General features: G+C 41.6%; 1 protein-coding gene across 1 annotated transcript in view; it reads left to right on the plus strand.

Moving 5' to 3' along the window:
* Positions 1 to 18,805, plus strand: part of CLVS1 (clavesin 1) — a 160,991-nt gene that overhangs the window by 66,839 nt on the left and 75,347 nt on the right. Inside the window, exon 2 of the mRNA XM_042924213.1 lies at positions 5,311 to 5,485. Coding sequence (XP_042780147.1) covers positions 5,311 to 5,485 — 175 coding nt within the window. The remainder of the gene's footprint in view (positions 1 to 5,310; positions 5,486 to 18,805) is intronic.

Raw genomic sequence — 18,805 nt, forward strand, 5'->3', positions numbered from 1 at the left:
AACTCTCAGTTTTAGAAAAGGAGAAAATAGGTTCCTCTGGATAGAACACGATTCAGTTTGTACATTTCTTGTTGTCCTGTTATCATCACCTCCATGAGATCAGTGGGACCAAAAAGGTTATCCCTGTAATTCATGCAAGTACCAATACTGCCTCCTATTGGGATGTGCTTCACAAAGCTTCTTCACACATCATTTTGCATAATTCTTGCAACAACCCTCTCATGGAGGAGCAGGAAATTACCCCTTACTGAACTCCAGACTCCTATGAGTGTGGTCGCATATTTGGTGTGTGGCACAGCCGGGATGTCAAGCCTTGAAGTACAAGTCCTTTGGTCCCTTTACTAAAATAGAGTTCTTCCCCTGTCCAGAGACGAAAATGCACCAGAGGATCAACGGATGGAGCACGTGTTCCTCTCCACCTCGGCCAGGGCATCCTTACCCTGGCAAAGTGTACCCTGGCAAAGGGGCAAAGTGTAGTCAGTAACTGTGAAAGCCATGCCATGGTTATTTTGATAATTAACATTGAAAGAAGCTTCAAAGGGGTGAAGACATAAAGAAGCATGCTCAGCTACAATGTTTCTGCATCTGTGAATAGAACATAGATATTTGGTAGCCATCTGCTTAGCTACCATTAGCCATTAGCCATTAGCCATTTGCAAAAGCATTTTGTGGTTTAAGGAGGACTTTAAAAACTTCCCAAGAAAAAAACTAAACACTCGATGACATTGAGTGTGAAGTTAAGAGATTTTGAGATAGAACTGGCCAAAAAGCTTTAACTACAAATATTAAGAGACTTCTTGCTGCAGTAGAAAAGTTAGAATAGGAATATACAGTGTGACTTCAGAATGATTAAGAGGCTTCTCACTGCTCTTCCTAAGAACGAGTGTCACTGGCAACCCTATCATATCTTTACATGGTTATTTGATCACATGTAGCAGGGGTTTTTTTTCCTTATGGGAGTCTAGGATCTAGGTTCTAAGTTCTAGAATCTCCACTGAAATTTCAAAGCACAAAAGAATCACTTCTTGAAGCTTAAGTGTCTTCTCATTGATAAAAGGCTTACTATCTCCACTATTTTGCATCCCATTTGTAGTATGCTCTTGCTAAATTGTAAAGCCTCGGGTAACAATATTGGGTGCTCAGCTCATAAAAACAATAGGACCTAAAAATGAGTCACTACTTGTAATCTCTAAGTGCTCACAGTATAATAATAAAAACCCTTAGATAAACCATGACTACGTCCTAATCAATATAGATATTAATATAAATATATTATCCTTTGTGGGGGGAGGTTTCTATTGGTTAGTAATATAGTTCTTTACATTCCATTGGCAATTTGTAGTTCATATAGTGCTTTCACATATATTATCACATTTGTGCTTTTAATTGTCAATTGAAAACTGATACAATCCATAACCGACTTCTGTTCTCATTTCTACAATTTACTTAAAGTAGCTGAATTGTTCATGACCATTTTGGTTTGCTTAGAAACCTTGTTAGAAGATTCATGGAAACTTACCACAACAGATTATAAACTCTAATAAAAACTTTAAAAAAACAAACTTCTTGTTTAGAGCAATTTTAGATTTACACAATTTTTAGGAAGAGAGCACAGTTTCCCCTGTGCCCTGCCTTCAGTTGCCCCTATTATTAACATCTTACATTAGTATAGTGTATTTATTATGTCTAATAAACTGATATGACACATTTTTATTTACTAAGTCCACAATTTATTCAGATTTCCTTAGTTTCTACCTGGTATCTTCTTTCTGTCGCAGGATCCCATCCCAGATACCACATTACATTCAATCTTCATGTCTTCTTAGGCTCCTCTTGGCTGTGACAGTTTCTCAGACTTTCCTTGCCTTTTAATGAACTTGACAATTTTGAGGCATGCTGGTCAAGCATTTTGTAGAATGTCCCTCAGTTGGAATTTGTCTAATGTTTTCCTCTTGATTTACTTGGAATTATGGCTTTTTTGCAAGAAGATCACAGGGGTAAAGTACCTTTTTCATCACCATATCAAAGGATAAGACTATCAACATGAGTTGTCTCTGTGCCACAAATGTGAGCAATAATAAATGATTAGTTTCTTCAGCCACTGAGTTTGGGGACCCTAGTCACCTGGCCAAGGTAGGGCTTGGAGGTTTCTCCAGCTTATACTTGTTTCCCTTTCCGTACTGTACTCTTTGGAAGGAAGTCACCACACTCAGCCCACACTTAGGGAGTGGGGATTTATGCCGCACCTCCTTGAGGGCAGAGTATCTGCATAAAGTATTTGGTCTGAGAGGTATTTTTAAATTATAAAAACCTGGGAGGATTTCACAAGTCAACAGTGTTGTAAGGAGGAATGAGGAAAAAGATGAGGAACTCCATAGGAGGAAGGCAAGAAGTAAGGAATTCAAGATAATCATCACAACTAAGGCATGGGGTGAGGTTGTATGCCTCACCGGGGGTTTAAAGTTATGACCTGAAACATAATCCATTCAACTTTTTCCTGCTCATCCAGTTCCTCTGTTAAAGTGAAGCATTTGAACATTGGGGAACTGTAATGAAGTCCAGAATCCCTTCACTTTTCTCCTGAGATCATCCCATGGATATAATACTTCATGCATTGACAATGCCTATCCTTCAGTAAGGTTCTGGTGTTGAAAATGCATGAAATGGTTTCCCCGTTTCCAGAGTTCGATACCTTTTCTTGGGAGTGGATTCAAGCGGATACGTGATGAGAAGAGGTGTTATCTCTCAAATTATACTGTTGCATTTGACTTAGTTAACTACTGATATTGGACAGCGGTTGCTGTATAACAAACCATCCCCAAACTCAGTGGCTGAAGAAAGTAATCACTTATTATTGCTCACATTTGTAGGACAGCTAGAGTTTATCTAGCCTGGGTTCAGCTGGGTAGTTCTGGTTCTCATGAAGATCTGTTAGTTGGCTGGGAAGTCACTGATCTGTGTTCCTCACCCTTTTCTTCAATTCAGCATGCTAGCTGTAGCATGTTTTAATCATAGCAACGTCAAGAGGCAAAGGAAGAAGTAGTAATATTTGCAATCTATCATACCCTTATTTCTCGAAACACTCTTTTTTTTTTTTTTTTTTGGTAACTCAGGACTATCTCCATTCTCTTATCTTTTATTTCCTTAATTCTTCTTCCTTCAACTCAGTACTGTAAATAGGCTCTACCTAAGGTTTTGCCTTATAGTCCTAACCTTCTCCATGTGTGTGCTCTTCTTAGGAAGGCTTATCCAGGGTCAGATTTTCTAATTCCCTAGTGGTAGTTTCCAGTTTACTATTAGGCACTTCCGTATTTTCATAATCTTTAGTCCCATGCTCCCCTTAAAGCAATGTTTCTCCTGAATACAAAGCTGAATGGTTTTTTTAAGATTTTATTTTTAACTACTCTCTACACCCAACACGGGGCTCAAACTCACGACCCCAAGATCAAGAGGCACGTGCTCTACTGACTGAACCAACCACATGTCCCTAAAGCTGTATGTCTGAAAAGGACTTTGGTCTTCATTTAATGTTTGATGTGGATGCAAAAACAAAAAGCCCTGATGAAAACCTATCCTACATTAATAGGAATCTGACAGCTCTTAACGTTAAGAGAACACATCTGAAAGAAAACAATAATGATGAGGGGAGTATTAAACACCATTTCCTATGAGAAACGGTTAAAGTTACTAATATTTTTTTTTAATCTAGAGATTACATGGGGCATCATGATCATCATGCTTACAGAGTGGAAGGTATGAAATATGGAAGACCTGAGGTGTTTTCTTTTATAGCAGAACTACAGCCAATAGGTAGATTTGGGGAAGAAAAATTTTAGCTTGATGTAAGAAAGAAATTTTTAGTAAAAGAACTGTATGGAAACAGAATGGGCTATATGTATATCTTCATTTTTCAATTATCGTCACCCATCTTTCCTGAAATGTCTTGCTTCCCTTTCTCTCGATCATCATCAAAATCCTATCCATCCTTTAAGATTAATCCCAAGCCTTCATCTCTCCACAAACTCTTCCCTGACGACTCAAATTTTATTGATCCTTTCAACTCACGTCCATAATTTCCTAGCCCACCCCAGCTAAATTAAGCGCTCTTTGAAAATGGAAATACAACATATAACTTTATAATCTTGAGTATGAAACACAATGTTGAGCTTCTAATAGACATTCAGTAAATTCTTACTGATTTACTATTAGAAATCTTCCTGATTTCTCATCCGGAATCATTAGGCTTGGGTTAGAATTTGAACCAGGTTGAAATGCCCAAGAGTCTGATCATTTCATACTTCTTTCGCAAAAGGAGATGCCTTCTGATTTTAATAGTAGCCTGAAGAAAATACGGAATTTTGCCATCACTTGCCATCCAAGCTTACATTTTCCTACTTATCAAAAAAGACACTGAATTCACAGGTTCTCTAAGATTTTTGATTTATAGCTCAGATAATTTGTTGGAAGAATTAGCAGAAGGAAATTGGCATCAACTTCCTCATGTCTGAAAATTATCTCACCCAAAAATCATCTGGTGAATGGGAATATATGGCGTGGAGGAACACATACAACACTGGAGAACGTCACTCTCGTTGGCATTCCGGTCTGCCTGTTGTCATAGTTACCGAGGTACTCCAAGCGGTTTCCCTCCTGAATCATACTCTGCAAACCCTCAATGAAAATAAGCTATTCTTCCTGCTTTATTTTTCTCTAACCCAGAACTGAAGCTAGAAAATAGCCTCAATTGCATGGGTGTTTTTATACTTTCAGCAAGATTTTAAGCAATGAGCAAACAAAATTGCTTTTGTTTTAAGCAAACAAAAACAATGAGGAATTTAATCAAAATAAGTGCCTCTGATTGCAGTTTTTACCTTATTTGTTCAGCGATGATTCACTGAGGAGCTAGGTGTCGAGGATACAACTAAGATTGTGGCCCAGTCCTCGCCCTAGAAGCTGACAGAGCTCTGCGAGGGAGAGAGACGGGTAAGGGATGCATTTCGGGGAAATGCAATCAGTTTTGTGCCAGAAACAGAGTATGGAAACCAATGGAAATGCTAAAGAGAAATAACTTTAAAGTTCGGGGTGCTGATGCAGTTGTATCAGAGGGAGGCCCCCATCCTGTGACTCTTGCCGCGTTGTTCCTGTGAAGTTTAGCAAACGTATTTTTGGTCACTTTGGATACAGGACACCTGCATCACCCTGCAGGTTGGGCTTATGGAGCAGCGGCATGAGGCGACCAGCCCTCTCCTCACAACATGCTATCGCCTGCTGATACTCACACACAGTCTCCCCTTTGTGCTTTGGCTCCAGGAACTCCTTCACAGACATCCTCCGTGCCATCCTGCTGTCCCTGGAAGTCCTTATCGAAGATCCAGAGCTGCAGATAAATGGCTTCATTTTAATCATAGACTGGAGTAATTTTTCCTTCAAACAAGCCTCCAAACTGACACCTTCAATCCTCAAACTGGCTATCGAAGGGCTGCAGGTATGTTCACCCAATGTACAGTACGGGACTGTGTGACAGTCTACTTTTGTCTTATTCCAACCCAAGTAATATTTGTCCTTTGGAATAGGAAAGGAAAACTTCGGTGCAGTTCGCCTGTGACTCCTCCATATTTTCACTCCAGCCTGAGTTAGACTTTTTGTAAAAGTCAGTCTTCGTTTTCATTAACAACTCTAAAGTACTGTTACCACAGGCACAAATCACCTACTGTAGCAATTATGAATAAAGCTCAGAGATGTTTAGCCTCATCCGAGAGTTCACAAAAATTAAAACTAGAAAACATCTGCTCTATGAGCATGCCCTAGGTAAAGGTGGCATGGGGGCCTTCCACTCTTTCTAGAAACAGTGTTGCACTATGGAAATGCACCCCGTGGACCCTCATTTCCCAGAATGCACTGTGCTTGAGTGTCTGTACTAAAGTAAACCACGTCAGTGCAAACAAAGGAAGCAGACAAAACTCTACGTATTGTTTGTGTGACCAGTTGTCAGGACTTTGGGGAAGGGGGTTTTGTGCTGCACGGAGGTCGGGATGGTCAGTCTTGGGGTTCCTTCTACTTTTCAAAGCCAGTGATTCTGTGAAAAGTAACAAACTCAAAGGGCACTGCTGGGTAGCTTTCTGGTGACAACACTATTACAGTACAAAGTAAAGGCACAGTTCGGGAAGGTTCAGAATCAGCACAGATAAAACCCATGTCCCTTCTTAATTTTGAAGGAAGAATGACTCAATGCGGTGACCCTCCCCAAAGATGGCAGTGACATGAAGCTATGTAGAAAAATAGATACTTGCTAATTCTCAGATCAGCAGCCATTACCCTTGCTCTTCAAAGTGCAAAAGTAGGAGACCCATTTCCACCACTCATCATCGTCTAGTGTGATGGGTGGTTGATGGGTCTGTTTCTGGAACTGTGGCTTATTCGTATCGGGCCTCCCACAGATCTCTAGCACCTCGTAGGCCTCTGATAAACAGGTTTCTTGAATGGATCTTATTTTATTGAAATGGTTTCCTATTTCAAGGGTAGGAGAAATAGAACGGGCATTTCAGAAGAGGAGGAGCAAATACACCCTCTTCCACTAATGCCACGTTATCCTGGGGGGCTGCATCATGCAGTGTACTGGGGACACGTTTTGGAAGTTGCTTTCGCATTTCTAGACTACAGGCAGTGTCCTGCCTTGCCTTAACCAACCGGATCATGGATTGGTCTGCTCTATACTATCGATCACTTTCTCTCAGCTTTAACTCCTTTTGTGCAGACTCCTCTTATCCAAATCACTGAACCTCTGATCTCTCTCTCCTTACAGCTTTTATCAAAAAGAGTTTTAAAGGAAGCTGCAAAGTTTACTTCATGCTCTATAATTATGCTGACCATATTTCCAGGGTTTTCTGTGGTGGTAACAAGCTTCATTTGATTTTATCCATTTTAAAAATATAATCCAATACACGTATAAGTAGCTGTGATTCTAGCTCTGTTTTTATAAGATTTTTTTCATAAATCAGGAAAGACAATGTCCTTTATCCAAACTTGTATTCCAGTTTTTCTTTCTTAAAACGTGTGAACTATATAATATGTCCCTTGCCAACTCCACTGGGCTGATGTGGGTCTTACTGAGTTAATACATGTGATGTGTTTTAAAAGGTAAGGCTACACATAAGCTTGTAAGATGTTTTTGTGAGAAACAGTAGGTGACCTTTTGTGGGCAAGGTGAGTCCCATCTGGGCCTTTACTTGTACCAGGGCCTGGGATGAATCTCACAACATCCTTCCTACAGCTCTGGTTAAGGAGTAACTTCTACTGAGAGAAGGGAGATGCATGAGGTCAAGGTCAGAGTGGAGTAAAAGTACTTCCTCCCATCATCTCACAGAACAATGACCTGAATCCCTTTACTCCTCTCCCTTTATGTAAAGCAAGGTAAACTCCTTTGACGGTGGGTAAGTATCAGGCCAGTCTGGAGTCAGGCAGTCTGGATTGGAATGCAGATTTTTCTGGGAATTCTGCCTGCCCAGGCCCTGAATCCCTGGGAACGCTTAGGAAGGTGCAGTCTCTCCTCCTAGGAGAAGGAAGCCAATGGTTCCAGGAGAAGCTAAGCATGGGTGTAGCTCCTCCATTTTGGATACAGGCTCCCTGGACCATCTAGCTATTGTCTGGGCCACTGTGAAAAACCCCTCAGGGCCACTGCAGATAGGTGCTGCTTTTGTTCCACAGAGGGCAGTCAGATATGGCCATTCACTGGCAACTTCTCACTCCAGGCGATTATCTCTGAGGCTCATTCCAGGCTTTTCTCTGAGGGGACATTCAGATACCATCGTCACCCCTCTACTGGCTCTCTCAGTGATCTTTCTTCATTGCAGGGATTGTTTTTATCCACAATGTAGCCATTAGCTCCTTTGACATTTCAAAAAAGTCAGAACTTGTACTGAGCAGAATTCATGCCTTTGGTATTATGCTAAGTGAAATAAGTCAGTCAGAGAAAGACAGATATCATATGATTTCACTCGTGTGTGGAATTTGAGGAACTTAACAGAAGACCATGGGGGAAGGGAAAGAAAAGTAAGATGCAAACAGAGAGGGATGCAAACCCTAAGAGACTCACAAATACAAAGAACAAACTGAGGGATAATGGGGTGGGGAAAATGGGTGATGGGCACTGAGAAGGGCACTTGTTGGGATGAGCACTGGGTGTTGTATGTAAGTGAGGAATCATGGGAATCTATTCCTGAAGCCAAGACTACACTGTATGTTAGCCAACTTGACCAAAAACAGAGAAAAGAATTCATACCCATGTGGTCACCCTTGTTGTAAAAGGAGGATCTCACACAGGTCTCCATTCGCCAGCCACGAAGATTCGAGATTAATTCTACAATACTGCTGACATGGGCAAAGGCATAGACTTTTGCGGAGAAAGGGAACTCGAGTTAAGGCCAGTCAGTGAGAGAAGAGAAGCCCCTGTTCTTCTTCCTGTGCGCCCTCTGAGAGGCCTGAAGAGGTTAGAGTATCTGCTAGGCATGTGGGAAATTGCAGGGGACGGAGATCCTGTGTTCCAGTGAGGAGACCTTGCTCTCTCTGCCGTTCTGCCTTTGTAGGGTAGATGTGAGACAGCAGCCTTGTCGGAAGGAATCATCAGACCACTTTCGTGCTAGGCCATCTGGTTTAGGGTTTTAGCTATTTATAGGAACTGTCTCCGATTACCTGCTGCTCAAACCCTAGATAATTTGGGGCCCTGGGGTATTACCACACATAGGTAATACAACACCTACCGCAGGGAGGAGGGGGTGGGGGCTCACTGCTCAGGCAGTGAGAATTTAGAATCGTTTTTGGTCATCCCACACCTTGCGTAACACACTAGTTCCCAAACCCTGGGTTTTAGCCCTATTACCCCCATTCTTAGTTCTCTGTAAAGACAGTTGTTCAGCGCAACCTTCAGTTACTAATTGTTGTGCATTGAGTTCCTTGAGGAGCAGACTCTGCCAGAGATTAGCGTGAGGTTCATCAGGGAGTGCTCTTGGGATCAACTCCTGTAGAAGGGAAGCTATGGAAGAATGTTTGCCAGCAGAAGTCAAGCTAGGATTCTGGCATTTCCCGTGAAAGCCTCGGGGGTTGTGACTGAGATGACCCTTCAGATTTCTCCCTGACTGGGGCCAAGGGGTTGGACTTTGATATTCCCACACTGTTCAGTCATTGGGTACAGGCTGCTCTGGGAAATGGGTGTGAGTTTGGGCGAAGTGACTCTCTTCAGCCGAAGCCCCAGAGAGCACTGTTATCTGCCAGCTTTCTGCTAGCAACATCCCCGAACAACTGGGGAATAACTCCGCAGTCCTGAATGAGGCCTGGCAATATATCAGAATTTCTACCATAATACGAAGCAAAAGATATTTGGAATATTCTGTAATGTAATGTCAAGGAGCTTCCTTTATTTTGAATCTAGGTGTTGAACCGCTTTTTTTTCTTGGTTACATAAAGTCCTCAATTCTACCCAACGTGGAAGAAATACCCAGTGATACTGAGGTGATGGGCACTGGGCAGGGAAATCAGTGGCCTACCAGTTGTATTTCTGTGCCTCAAAAGGCAATTATATATATTCAACTGATCCTTGATAAAGGAGAAAAGGCAGCACAATGGAACTGAGATAGTCTTTTCAACAAATTGTGCTAGAATGGGACATGTCATGTGCAAAAAACTGAATCTAGATAGAGACGTTACACTCTTCACAAAAACTAACTCAGAATGGATCACAGACCTAAGTGTAAAATTGAAAGCTATATAAATCTAGTAAGATAACATAGGAGAAAACCTTTGTGACCTTGGTTATGGCAATGACTTTTTAGATAAACCACCAAAGGCGCAATCCATGAAAGAAATAATTGATAAGCTGGACTTCATTAAAATTAAAGACTTCTGCTCTGCAAAAGACCGTGTCAAGAGGATAAGAAGAAAAGTCAGACTGGGAGAAAATATTTGCAAAGATACACGTGATAAAGAACTGTTATCCAAAATATACAAAGAACACTTCAAACTCAACGATAAGAAAGTGAACAATCCAATTAAAAAATTGGCCAGAGACCCGAATAAACACGTCACCAAAGAAAACATATAGATGGCAAATAAAATAAAAAGAATGCTCTACATCACATTCATCAGAGAAATGCAAATTAAAACAGCAATGAGATACCACTGTCCACCTAAGTAGAGAGGCTAACATCTGGAACACGAATAACACTAAAGCCTTTCAAGGATGTGGAGCCACAGAAACCCTCATTCAATCCTGGTAGGAGTGCAAAATGGTGCAGCCACTTTGGAAGACAGTTTGGTCGCTTCTTACAAAATTAGACATATTCTTACCATACGATTCAGTAATCAAGCTCCTTGGTATTTACCAAAGGAATCAAAAACTTATATGTACACAGATGTTTTCAGCAATTTTATTCATAATTGCCCAAGTTTGGAAGCCACCAAGATATTCAGTAGGTGAATGGATAAATAAACTGCGATACAAAACAACGAAATATTATTTAGTGCTAAAAAGAATTGAGCTATCAAACCATGAAAAGACATGGGGGAAACTTAAATGCATATTATGAGGTGGAAAAAGTCAATCTGAAAAGGCTACGTACTGCATGATTCCAACTATATGACATTCTGGAAAAGGCAAAGCTATAGAGACAGTAAAAAGATCAGTTGTACCCAGGAGTTGTGGGTGGGGGGGGGGGGGGTGGGGCCGGATGAACAGACTGGGCACAAAGGCTGTGTGATGCTATAATGATGGATACGTGTCATACATCTGTCCAAATTCATAGAACAGACAATACCAAGAGTGAACTGTAATGTAAACTATGGACTTTGGATTATAATGATACGTCATTGTAGGTTCATCAGTTGTAATAAATGCACCACTCTGGGGGGGCGGGTGCTAATAGTGGGGGAAGCTACATATGTGTGTGAGCAGGGGATATATGGGATTTCCCATATCTGTGCCTTTCCTTCAATTTTGCTATGAACTTAAAACTGCTCTAAAAAGTAAAACCTTAATGAAAAAAAAGGTAATTATATTGCCTCTAACAACAATTATCCAAAGAATTGTCTGTGCATAGAACTTTGGTTATGTGCTTCATAGGCTGAATTAGTGAGTTATAATAATAATTCTATAGAAGACTGCTCTTTAAGGGATCATCAGATTTCTAGATCAAAAGTTACGCTGTATCAGCCAGTCATGAAATTCTAATAGTGTATGTATTATACATTCCTCCTTTCACAGCAATGCTTTGAGGAAATGTCATTGTTTAGAATGTTAAGTTGTCCCAGTTACATAAATATTCTATGAATATTAGTTCAAAGAACTTCAGTTAAAATACTAATTTTGAGAATGCCTGGAAGTCATTTTCTCTCACTCAGTTGTTTGATCTCTTAAATGCGGTCAATAATGTCTAAAAGAGTCATGTATCTGTTCATTACAACTTGTTTAAATTTTAATCAAACTTAAAGTAATATTTATGCCACCATTTTAATACAGCTCAGTGTTACTCTCAATTCTGCTGGGGAATTCTGGCAGAATGAGCAACATGCTGAAATCCTGTTCTTGAGTTTTGTGATGTCTCCAAAATCAATTTTTGGAATTATTTCTTGTAAATCATTGTGGCCCAGCCATTACAATCAACACACGGCATTTATCAATGTTCAGCCAACCCAGATACTTACAAAGAGCTTACTGGGCTGAAGTGTTTTACTTGGGAAGAGCTGTAGCCTTGTGTCCCGCAGGCTATTTACAAAATGGTTGATTCCCTTAAAGACCCAGGCATTTGTTAAGGGTTTAAAGAAGCTTACTTTTCATTCACTGGAGGAGAGCCAGGCATCATTCATTCTTTTTTCTCTTTTCCCCTCATTTCTGGGCTTAGGTCGTTTTCCTCTGGCCCATCAGACACTTTTTCTATTCATTCACTCTTCATTCAAGGCTTACTGTGTGACTGTTTTGTTGTGGTTAAGGATGGTATTATAATATTTATATGATAAATACTATAAATATTTGACTTATACTGTTATAAATATTTGATTTACACTGACTTTGCCCCAGGCACTTTTCACACACCATTTAATTTCTACCATAAACCTATGAGGTAATACTGTTATGACACCACATTTTACAGGTGACAAAACTAAAATCTAGAGAGATCAATGGCTTGCCTGAGGTCTTTAAATGGCAGAACCAGGATCCAAGCCTGAATAGTTGGACTCTGCTCTCACCTACATCAAAGCGTGGTTGTACCGCAGCAGCTGCAACACCTGGGAACATTTTTGAACGTTCGGAATGTTCAAATGTTTTCAATAGAGTTATCTCCCTTCCTCCACCTCCCTCCTCAAACTCCCAAAGCTTTGAGCCAGTGTACTGCAAAAGGAGGTCCGCTGCTTTTCAAACTCTTAGCCCAAAAGTGAGAATGGATTTGGAGCAATGCTCAGAGGCTCGGCCAGCTGCAAATCATCTCTCTCCTGGGTGTCCCTTTTTGTTACACTGCTTCCCACCTTTGTCCAGTCTCTCTACCCGCTTCCCACATTCTACTTTTTCATCCCTTTTCTAAAACATATGACATGCTCACTTGCCTTTAGAGTATCCCAAGTGCCCTATTCGCCTAAAAGACTAGAACAGTAAAAAGTCTGTCCAGTCAATGGGCAACCTGAAAGTTCTCTGGGGCAAATGAATGTATAGTGTGGTTAGAAATTTGGAAAGGCAGGTTGGGCAAGTGCACTTCAAGTTAGCAGTAGATTCGCACCGTTATCAAGCATCAATGACGCAGACATGCAGATACAGTGACTCCCGGTGTATTCATTCCACATAGAATGTGGGTCAGGTACTCTCTAACTAAACAGGATTTACAGCAGAGAACTGAGCTGGCCGGGCTTACTGAAGCTTACTTGCTAGGGCTTTATTATGCAAAGTGTAGTCCACAAATCGGCAATATCAGCATCACCAGGAGCTGGTTAAAAATGCAGAAACTCAGGCCACTGAATCAGAATCTGCATTTCAAGTTCTTTAATGTGTAAGTGGTCTGCATGCACATTTAAAGTTGGAGAAACACTACTGTAACAGACGGCATTACAGTATAAGAGGATCTCTGCGTCAAGGGCGTCAGACTTCCCTGGGGGGCTCGGTACAAACCCCATCGACTGTATTTCATCCCCAGTGTTTCTGAGTCCATAGATCTGGAGCAGAGTTCACGAACTGACCTTTCAAAAACATTCCCAGGGATGCTGTTGCTGGTACAATCACACTTTGATGTAGGTGGGCATCGACTCTAACTATTTGGGCTTCAGTCCTGGTTCTGCCACCTGAAGACCTCAGGCATGTCATTGATCATTCTAGATTTTAATTTCATCATCTGCAAAATGTGGTGTCATAACAGTACTACCTCAAAGGTTTATGGTAAAAAGTGGATTGTACGTGAAAGGTGCCTGGGACTAAGCGTCACAGACAGTGCTCGCTGAATGATAGAGTGTTATGGAAAGAATGAAGAGACCAGCCCTTATCCATGGGCTCCTGTGCCTCTAACGTATGGATTTAAATGCATATGCTCTCCATTGTCCCAGGTCTGCCAGTGTGGATCCCAGAAAATGCGATCTCATCAACCTGTTCCCTGGCCCTGAACAGGGAGCTCCCTCTCCTCGCTCGCCTTAGTTAATGACTTAGGTCCAGCTTGTTGTCACCTGTCCAGGCGGTGGTACTTGAGATGCTGTATCTTTCTATTCATGTGGTGTGATCCTTTTCACTATCACCAAACAGTCATCTGTGCACGCTTTTGCAGTTGGGTGATTAATGGGGTCAAAATCACCTCTTTCATCTGGCAGGACTCTTTAGCGATAGCATTTATGGTGTCTTTTCTTGATCCTTGCAGTTGTCATGTATTAAAGAATATTAGATAGAAACAGATTGAAGGAAAAGGATATTTCTACTTTGCAGAGGTTGCTTAATTTATGTTTCCTGAACACTCCTGGTATATTTGAAGAACACTTTCCCTCCAAACTATTTTTTACCTTCTCAGCCACAAAGCTGTAATTCTGAATTTGCAATAGTGCAATATGTTACTATGGAAATATTAGAAGAATAAAATATCTCCTTTAATGCACTACCTTGTTAAGTATCAATTAAACTCGGGAAGATAATTAGAGCTAATGAGACTCTGGTGATCCTGATGGCAAACAGCATGGCCTATTTAAAACAGTTCCAATTAAATAGGCGTGTCTCTAGCATATTTTCGATAAATAGTTTTTCTGGACTTTCATGCATTATAGATCTAGCCAATGCTCTGATTCACCCATTTAAGAAACAGGTACTAAGTCTTTACTTTGTGCCAGTCACAAAAGTAAACAGATGCAGTCCCTGCTTTCAAGGTGTCAGGGGTCAAAGCAGAGGCAGACCCATGAACAAATGATGAAACAATGAGCACGCGCAGAAAGGGGATATGCACCAGGTTCATAAAATCCCAGCCCAGGCCAGAGGTGTTAGAAATGGCATCCTGGGAGGGACACACATCAGCTGATTCTTAGCAGCTGAGTGCAGAATAGCCAAGAGAAGGCAGCGTGGGAGAATTTCAGGCGTGGGGGATAATACAGGCAAAGACATACAGGCAAATATACTCAATAGGAGAGAGAAATGGAATTAATTTTGTATTCCTGGAGTGCACCAAGGACCAGGCAAGGAGCTTGTGTGCCCTGCAGACATTGAGGGCCACTGAATATATTGAAGCAGAATGGCCACACACATTTATATTCACGTGGGATCAATTTGGTGGGTATGAGCAGGGAAGATTCAAAGGCAGGAGAATAATTAAAAGACAAGCGCAGTAATTCAAATAAGAAATAATAAGACTAAGTAGGGGTGGTGGAAGGGATTTGATAACTACACAGGAAGTAAACTAAGGCAGCGTTTGGTGGTTAGATGCTTGAGAATGGGATGTGGTGGAGGAGTCAAGGCAAAAGCTGAGGTGTGCAGCCAGGGTGAAGGGTGCCTTGTGGTGCCAACCAATGAGATCATGCAGACAGGAATGGCAGGTGTGGGGAGATAATGAGCATTATTGGAATGTTGGACATGGTGAGTTTAGGATCCCAGGAAATATTTGAAAGGTTTGTACGAAGTCTGAGCTGGGGGGAAAGGTCTAGGGCGGATCTGTAGAGTCGGTGGTGTCTGCAATCATGGGAAAGGAAAAGATCATTCAGAGAAAAACTAGAGTGATGAACAATGACCGAGAAAAGAACCCAAGTGATGAGCAATGTAAATGAACAAGTTGGACGAAGAGGAGTCCGCCAAAGAGAAAGGGGAGGTGGAGATGGGGAGGTGTGAGAAGAATCCTGAGCTCATCTCCCGACAGGAACTAAGGGACTGGGGCTTCAAGGAGGGAAACCATTTGAGGGTGATGGTGGGAGGAGCATCTAGAGAGCCCTGGTTTGAGGGCGAGGACGGTGGAAAAATCTCTATCAAGAGACTCTATCAAGAAATGCGTCCCGGAGACCACAGCAGGTGGTGGAGAGAGGAAACTGGAGGAGAGGGAGCAAGAAGACGGTAGTGGAAGAAGTTTTGCATCTTACTCTTCCATTGGACAGGACTTTCAGCAGCAGAATATATTAAGGGCCTTCACACAGCCGTGGCAGATCAGTCTTGACAAAAGATTGACCCTTGTGAATTGTTTAGTTCCAGGTTAATATTTCTCAATGCACCAGTGTAGAGATCTCTGCCTTCATTATTATGAAACGAGTAGTGACATGGCTATCCAGGGACTCTGCTGAATATATTATATATTTGCAAAAATATGGACTACCTATGAGTTTCTAGTCCTGTCAGTGTCCTAGGGGGCATAGTGGCACAGAGTTAATCGGTATTCAGCTGCCTTGAAGTCCAGCTGTTGAAAGAACCTGTGTGGAAAACCTTGCCCTGTCATCCACATTCTCTGGTGATTAAACTGTAGGCATTAAAATAATACTACATTTCCAAAAAAAATCAATCAGAGCCCCTTTGTTTCCTGAAATGAAACAGCAACTCAAGTCTGGCTCAAACAAAAGAAAAATGCAGGCGTGGGACACGTACAGAACAGGAAAGTTCCTGGCTACTCTATCTTCCATATTTGGCTAGTCCTGGAGGCAAAGTTGCAACAATGCTCTAAGAGCTCAGTCTTTCCTTCTCTGACTGTCTCTTAGTTACACCTTTCTCTGTACTGACCTTATTCTCAGACAGGCTTTCTCCTGAGAGTGACAAGGAAGTCTTCAACAGTTCCAGATACAGGTGACCTCTCGTGTCTGCACTCTTGGCAGGAGTGAGGGGGTTGGCCAGACCAGTTTACGAGCCCTCTCAGGATGCTACACGTGAACTGCATAGACTCAGAATGTTGGAGGAGTGGCACCCAAAAGATGCTGAGAAATGACAAAAGTTTTGCTTAGAAATTTAAGGTAGAAGATTAGAAGTTTTATTCAAAGTCTTTACTTGCTATACAACGTAGCTACTAGGAGTTTGTTTCTGTTTGGCAACTAATTCCATGGATAACCTTGGGAAAATGGTTTAACATCTGTACACCTAAGGTTCTTTATCAGCAAAAAAACAACAGGATTGGACTAGAGTAGTGGTTCTTACACTTTATCACCCACAAAAATCACCAGAGGGCTTATTAAGGCTCTGATTACAGAGTCTCGACCTTGGAGTGTCTGATTCAGTAGGTTGGCGGGAGTGGGTGAGTGAGAAAGCATTTCCAGCAAGTTCTCAGGTCATCTTGATTTGCTAGTCCAGGAATTACACTTGACAACACTAGACTAGATAATTCCTCACCACCCTTTTTATCACCTAATGCCACAAACCTATAATTTTACCTCCATGGAATAGTTTTATAGCTGATGTTAGGGAAGAGAAATAGGCTTTCCCCACATAACAAATCTAAATATGGTTGACCCTTGAACAACACAAGTTTTGAACTGTGCGGGTCCACTTACACGTGGATTTTTTTTCCAATAAATACAGTACAGTACTATAAATGTATTTTCTCTCCCTTATGAGATTCTTTTTTTTAAAGTTTATTTATTTTGAGAGAGAGAGAGGACAGAGTGGATGAGTGGGGGGGGGGGGGCAAAGAAAAATGGGAGAGAATTCCACGCAGGCTCCTTGTGGGCAGTGCAGAGGCTGATGCAGGGCACAACGCCGTGAATCCTGAGATCATGACCTGAGCAGAAACCAAGCACCAGACACTTAGACTGAGCCACCCAGGCGCCCCCTTATGAACTTCTAGATAACATTTTCTTCTCTCCAGCTTACTTTATTGTAAGAATACGGTGCATAATCCCTATAACACACAAAATATGTATTTATCGACTCCACGTTATCAGCAAGGCTTCCGGTTAACAGTAGGCTATGAGTAGTTACATTTGGAGGAAGCTGAAAGTTATATGCAGATTTTCACCTGTGCCCCTAACCCCCGTGTTGTTCAAGGGTCAAGTGTAATTAGGTTGCAGTGCAAAGAAGAATTTTTAGGCAAGCTCCATGAATGCTAGCATTTATGTGAGACGTCTGCCTTCATTAGAGATAATAAAGGGGCAAGCCTGCCCATATACACTGACTCAAATATTCTCACTAACCTGTTCAGGGGACAGTCCAGTGTTCATGGTACAAGAAATAAGGAGGATAACCATAGGGGGAGACAAACATCTCAAGGAGCTCATATTTTCTAGTCTAGGTTGGAAATAAGCACACTTGATGATGCTGATGGTGGTAATAGTGATGGTGGTGGTGATGGTGCCCATTCTTTGTCCGGCACTTAATGTACTTTCGCCCCGGGGCGCCTGGGTGGCTCAGTCGGTTAAGTGTCCAACCTGATTTCAGCTCAGGTCATGATCTCACAGTTCATGAGTTCAAGCCCCACATCAGGCTCTGTGCTGACAGCGTGGAGCCTGCTTGGGATTCTTTCTCTCCCTTTCTCTTTGCCCTCCACTGCTTGCTCTCTCTCTCTCTCTCTTTCTTTCTCTCTCTCTCTCAAAATAAATGCATTTAAAAAAACAATAAAAATAAAGTACTTTCACACAATGTCTTATTTGATTTTCCCAACAGTCCTGTGGAATAAGCAGAGCAAGAGAATAATAAATCATCACTTCAAAATAAAAACATGAAAAAAACCGATTGGAACAATCAGTGAAATATCAGTTCTGCGTAAGGTCATAGTTGCCTTGGAGGCCAACTAAAGACCCCAGACATTGTGTCGTGTCCCACCATGAGAGAAGCTGGACTTTGTGAGGATAAATAGGTGATAACTTTCACCAAAGGAAAGCATTTGTTGCTAAGAAACCATTAAGGATTGTTAACCCCTTTTAGCCCAAAGACAAAATTTCAAAGTGCAGTTTCTTATTGTTATATTTAGAAGGACCTAATTTTTGTGTAATAGAATATTGGTGTGCAGTACACAGAGAACTACTGAAATTGTAAGTGAATGCTGAGAAATGACAAAAAACTTTGCTTAGAAATTTTAGACGGAGCGTCTGGGTGGTGCAGTCGGTTAAGCGTCTGACTCTTGATCTCAGCTGGGGTCATGATCTCACGGTTTGTGAGTTCTAGCCCCACATCAGGCTCTGTGCTGATGGCGTGGAGGCTGCTTGGGATTCTGTCTCTCCCTGTCTCTGCCCCTCCCCCACTTGTGCCCCCCCCCAAAATAAATAAATAAACTTAAAAAAAAAGAAATTTAAGGTAGAAAGTGAATTTTTCAGAAATGAAAGCATTTAAATGACTCAACACAGATCAGGAAAAAGACCACTAACACTTACCCTGAGGTCCCTCTTTTCTCCTCCCAGTAATAGA

This window comes from Panthera leo, chromosome F2 (genome assembly GCF_018350215.1).
Source record: "Panthera leo isolate Ple1 chromosome F2, P.leo_Ple1_pat1.1, whole genome shotgun sequence".
NCBI classification, from domain to species: domain Eukaryota; kingdom Metazoa; phylum Chordata; class Mammalia; order Carnivora; family Felidae; genus Panthera; species Panthera leo.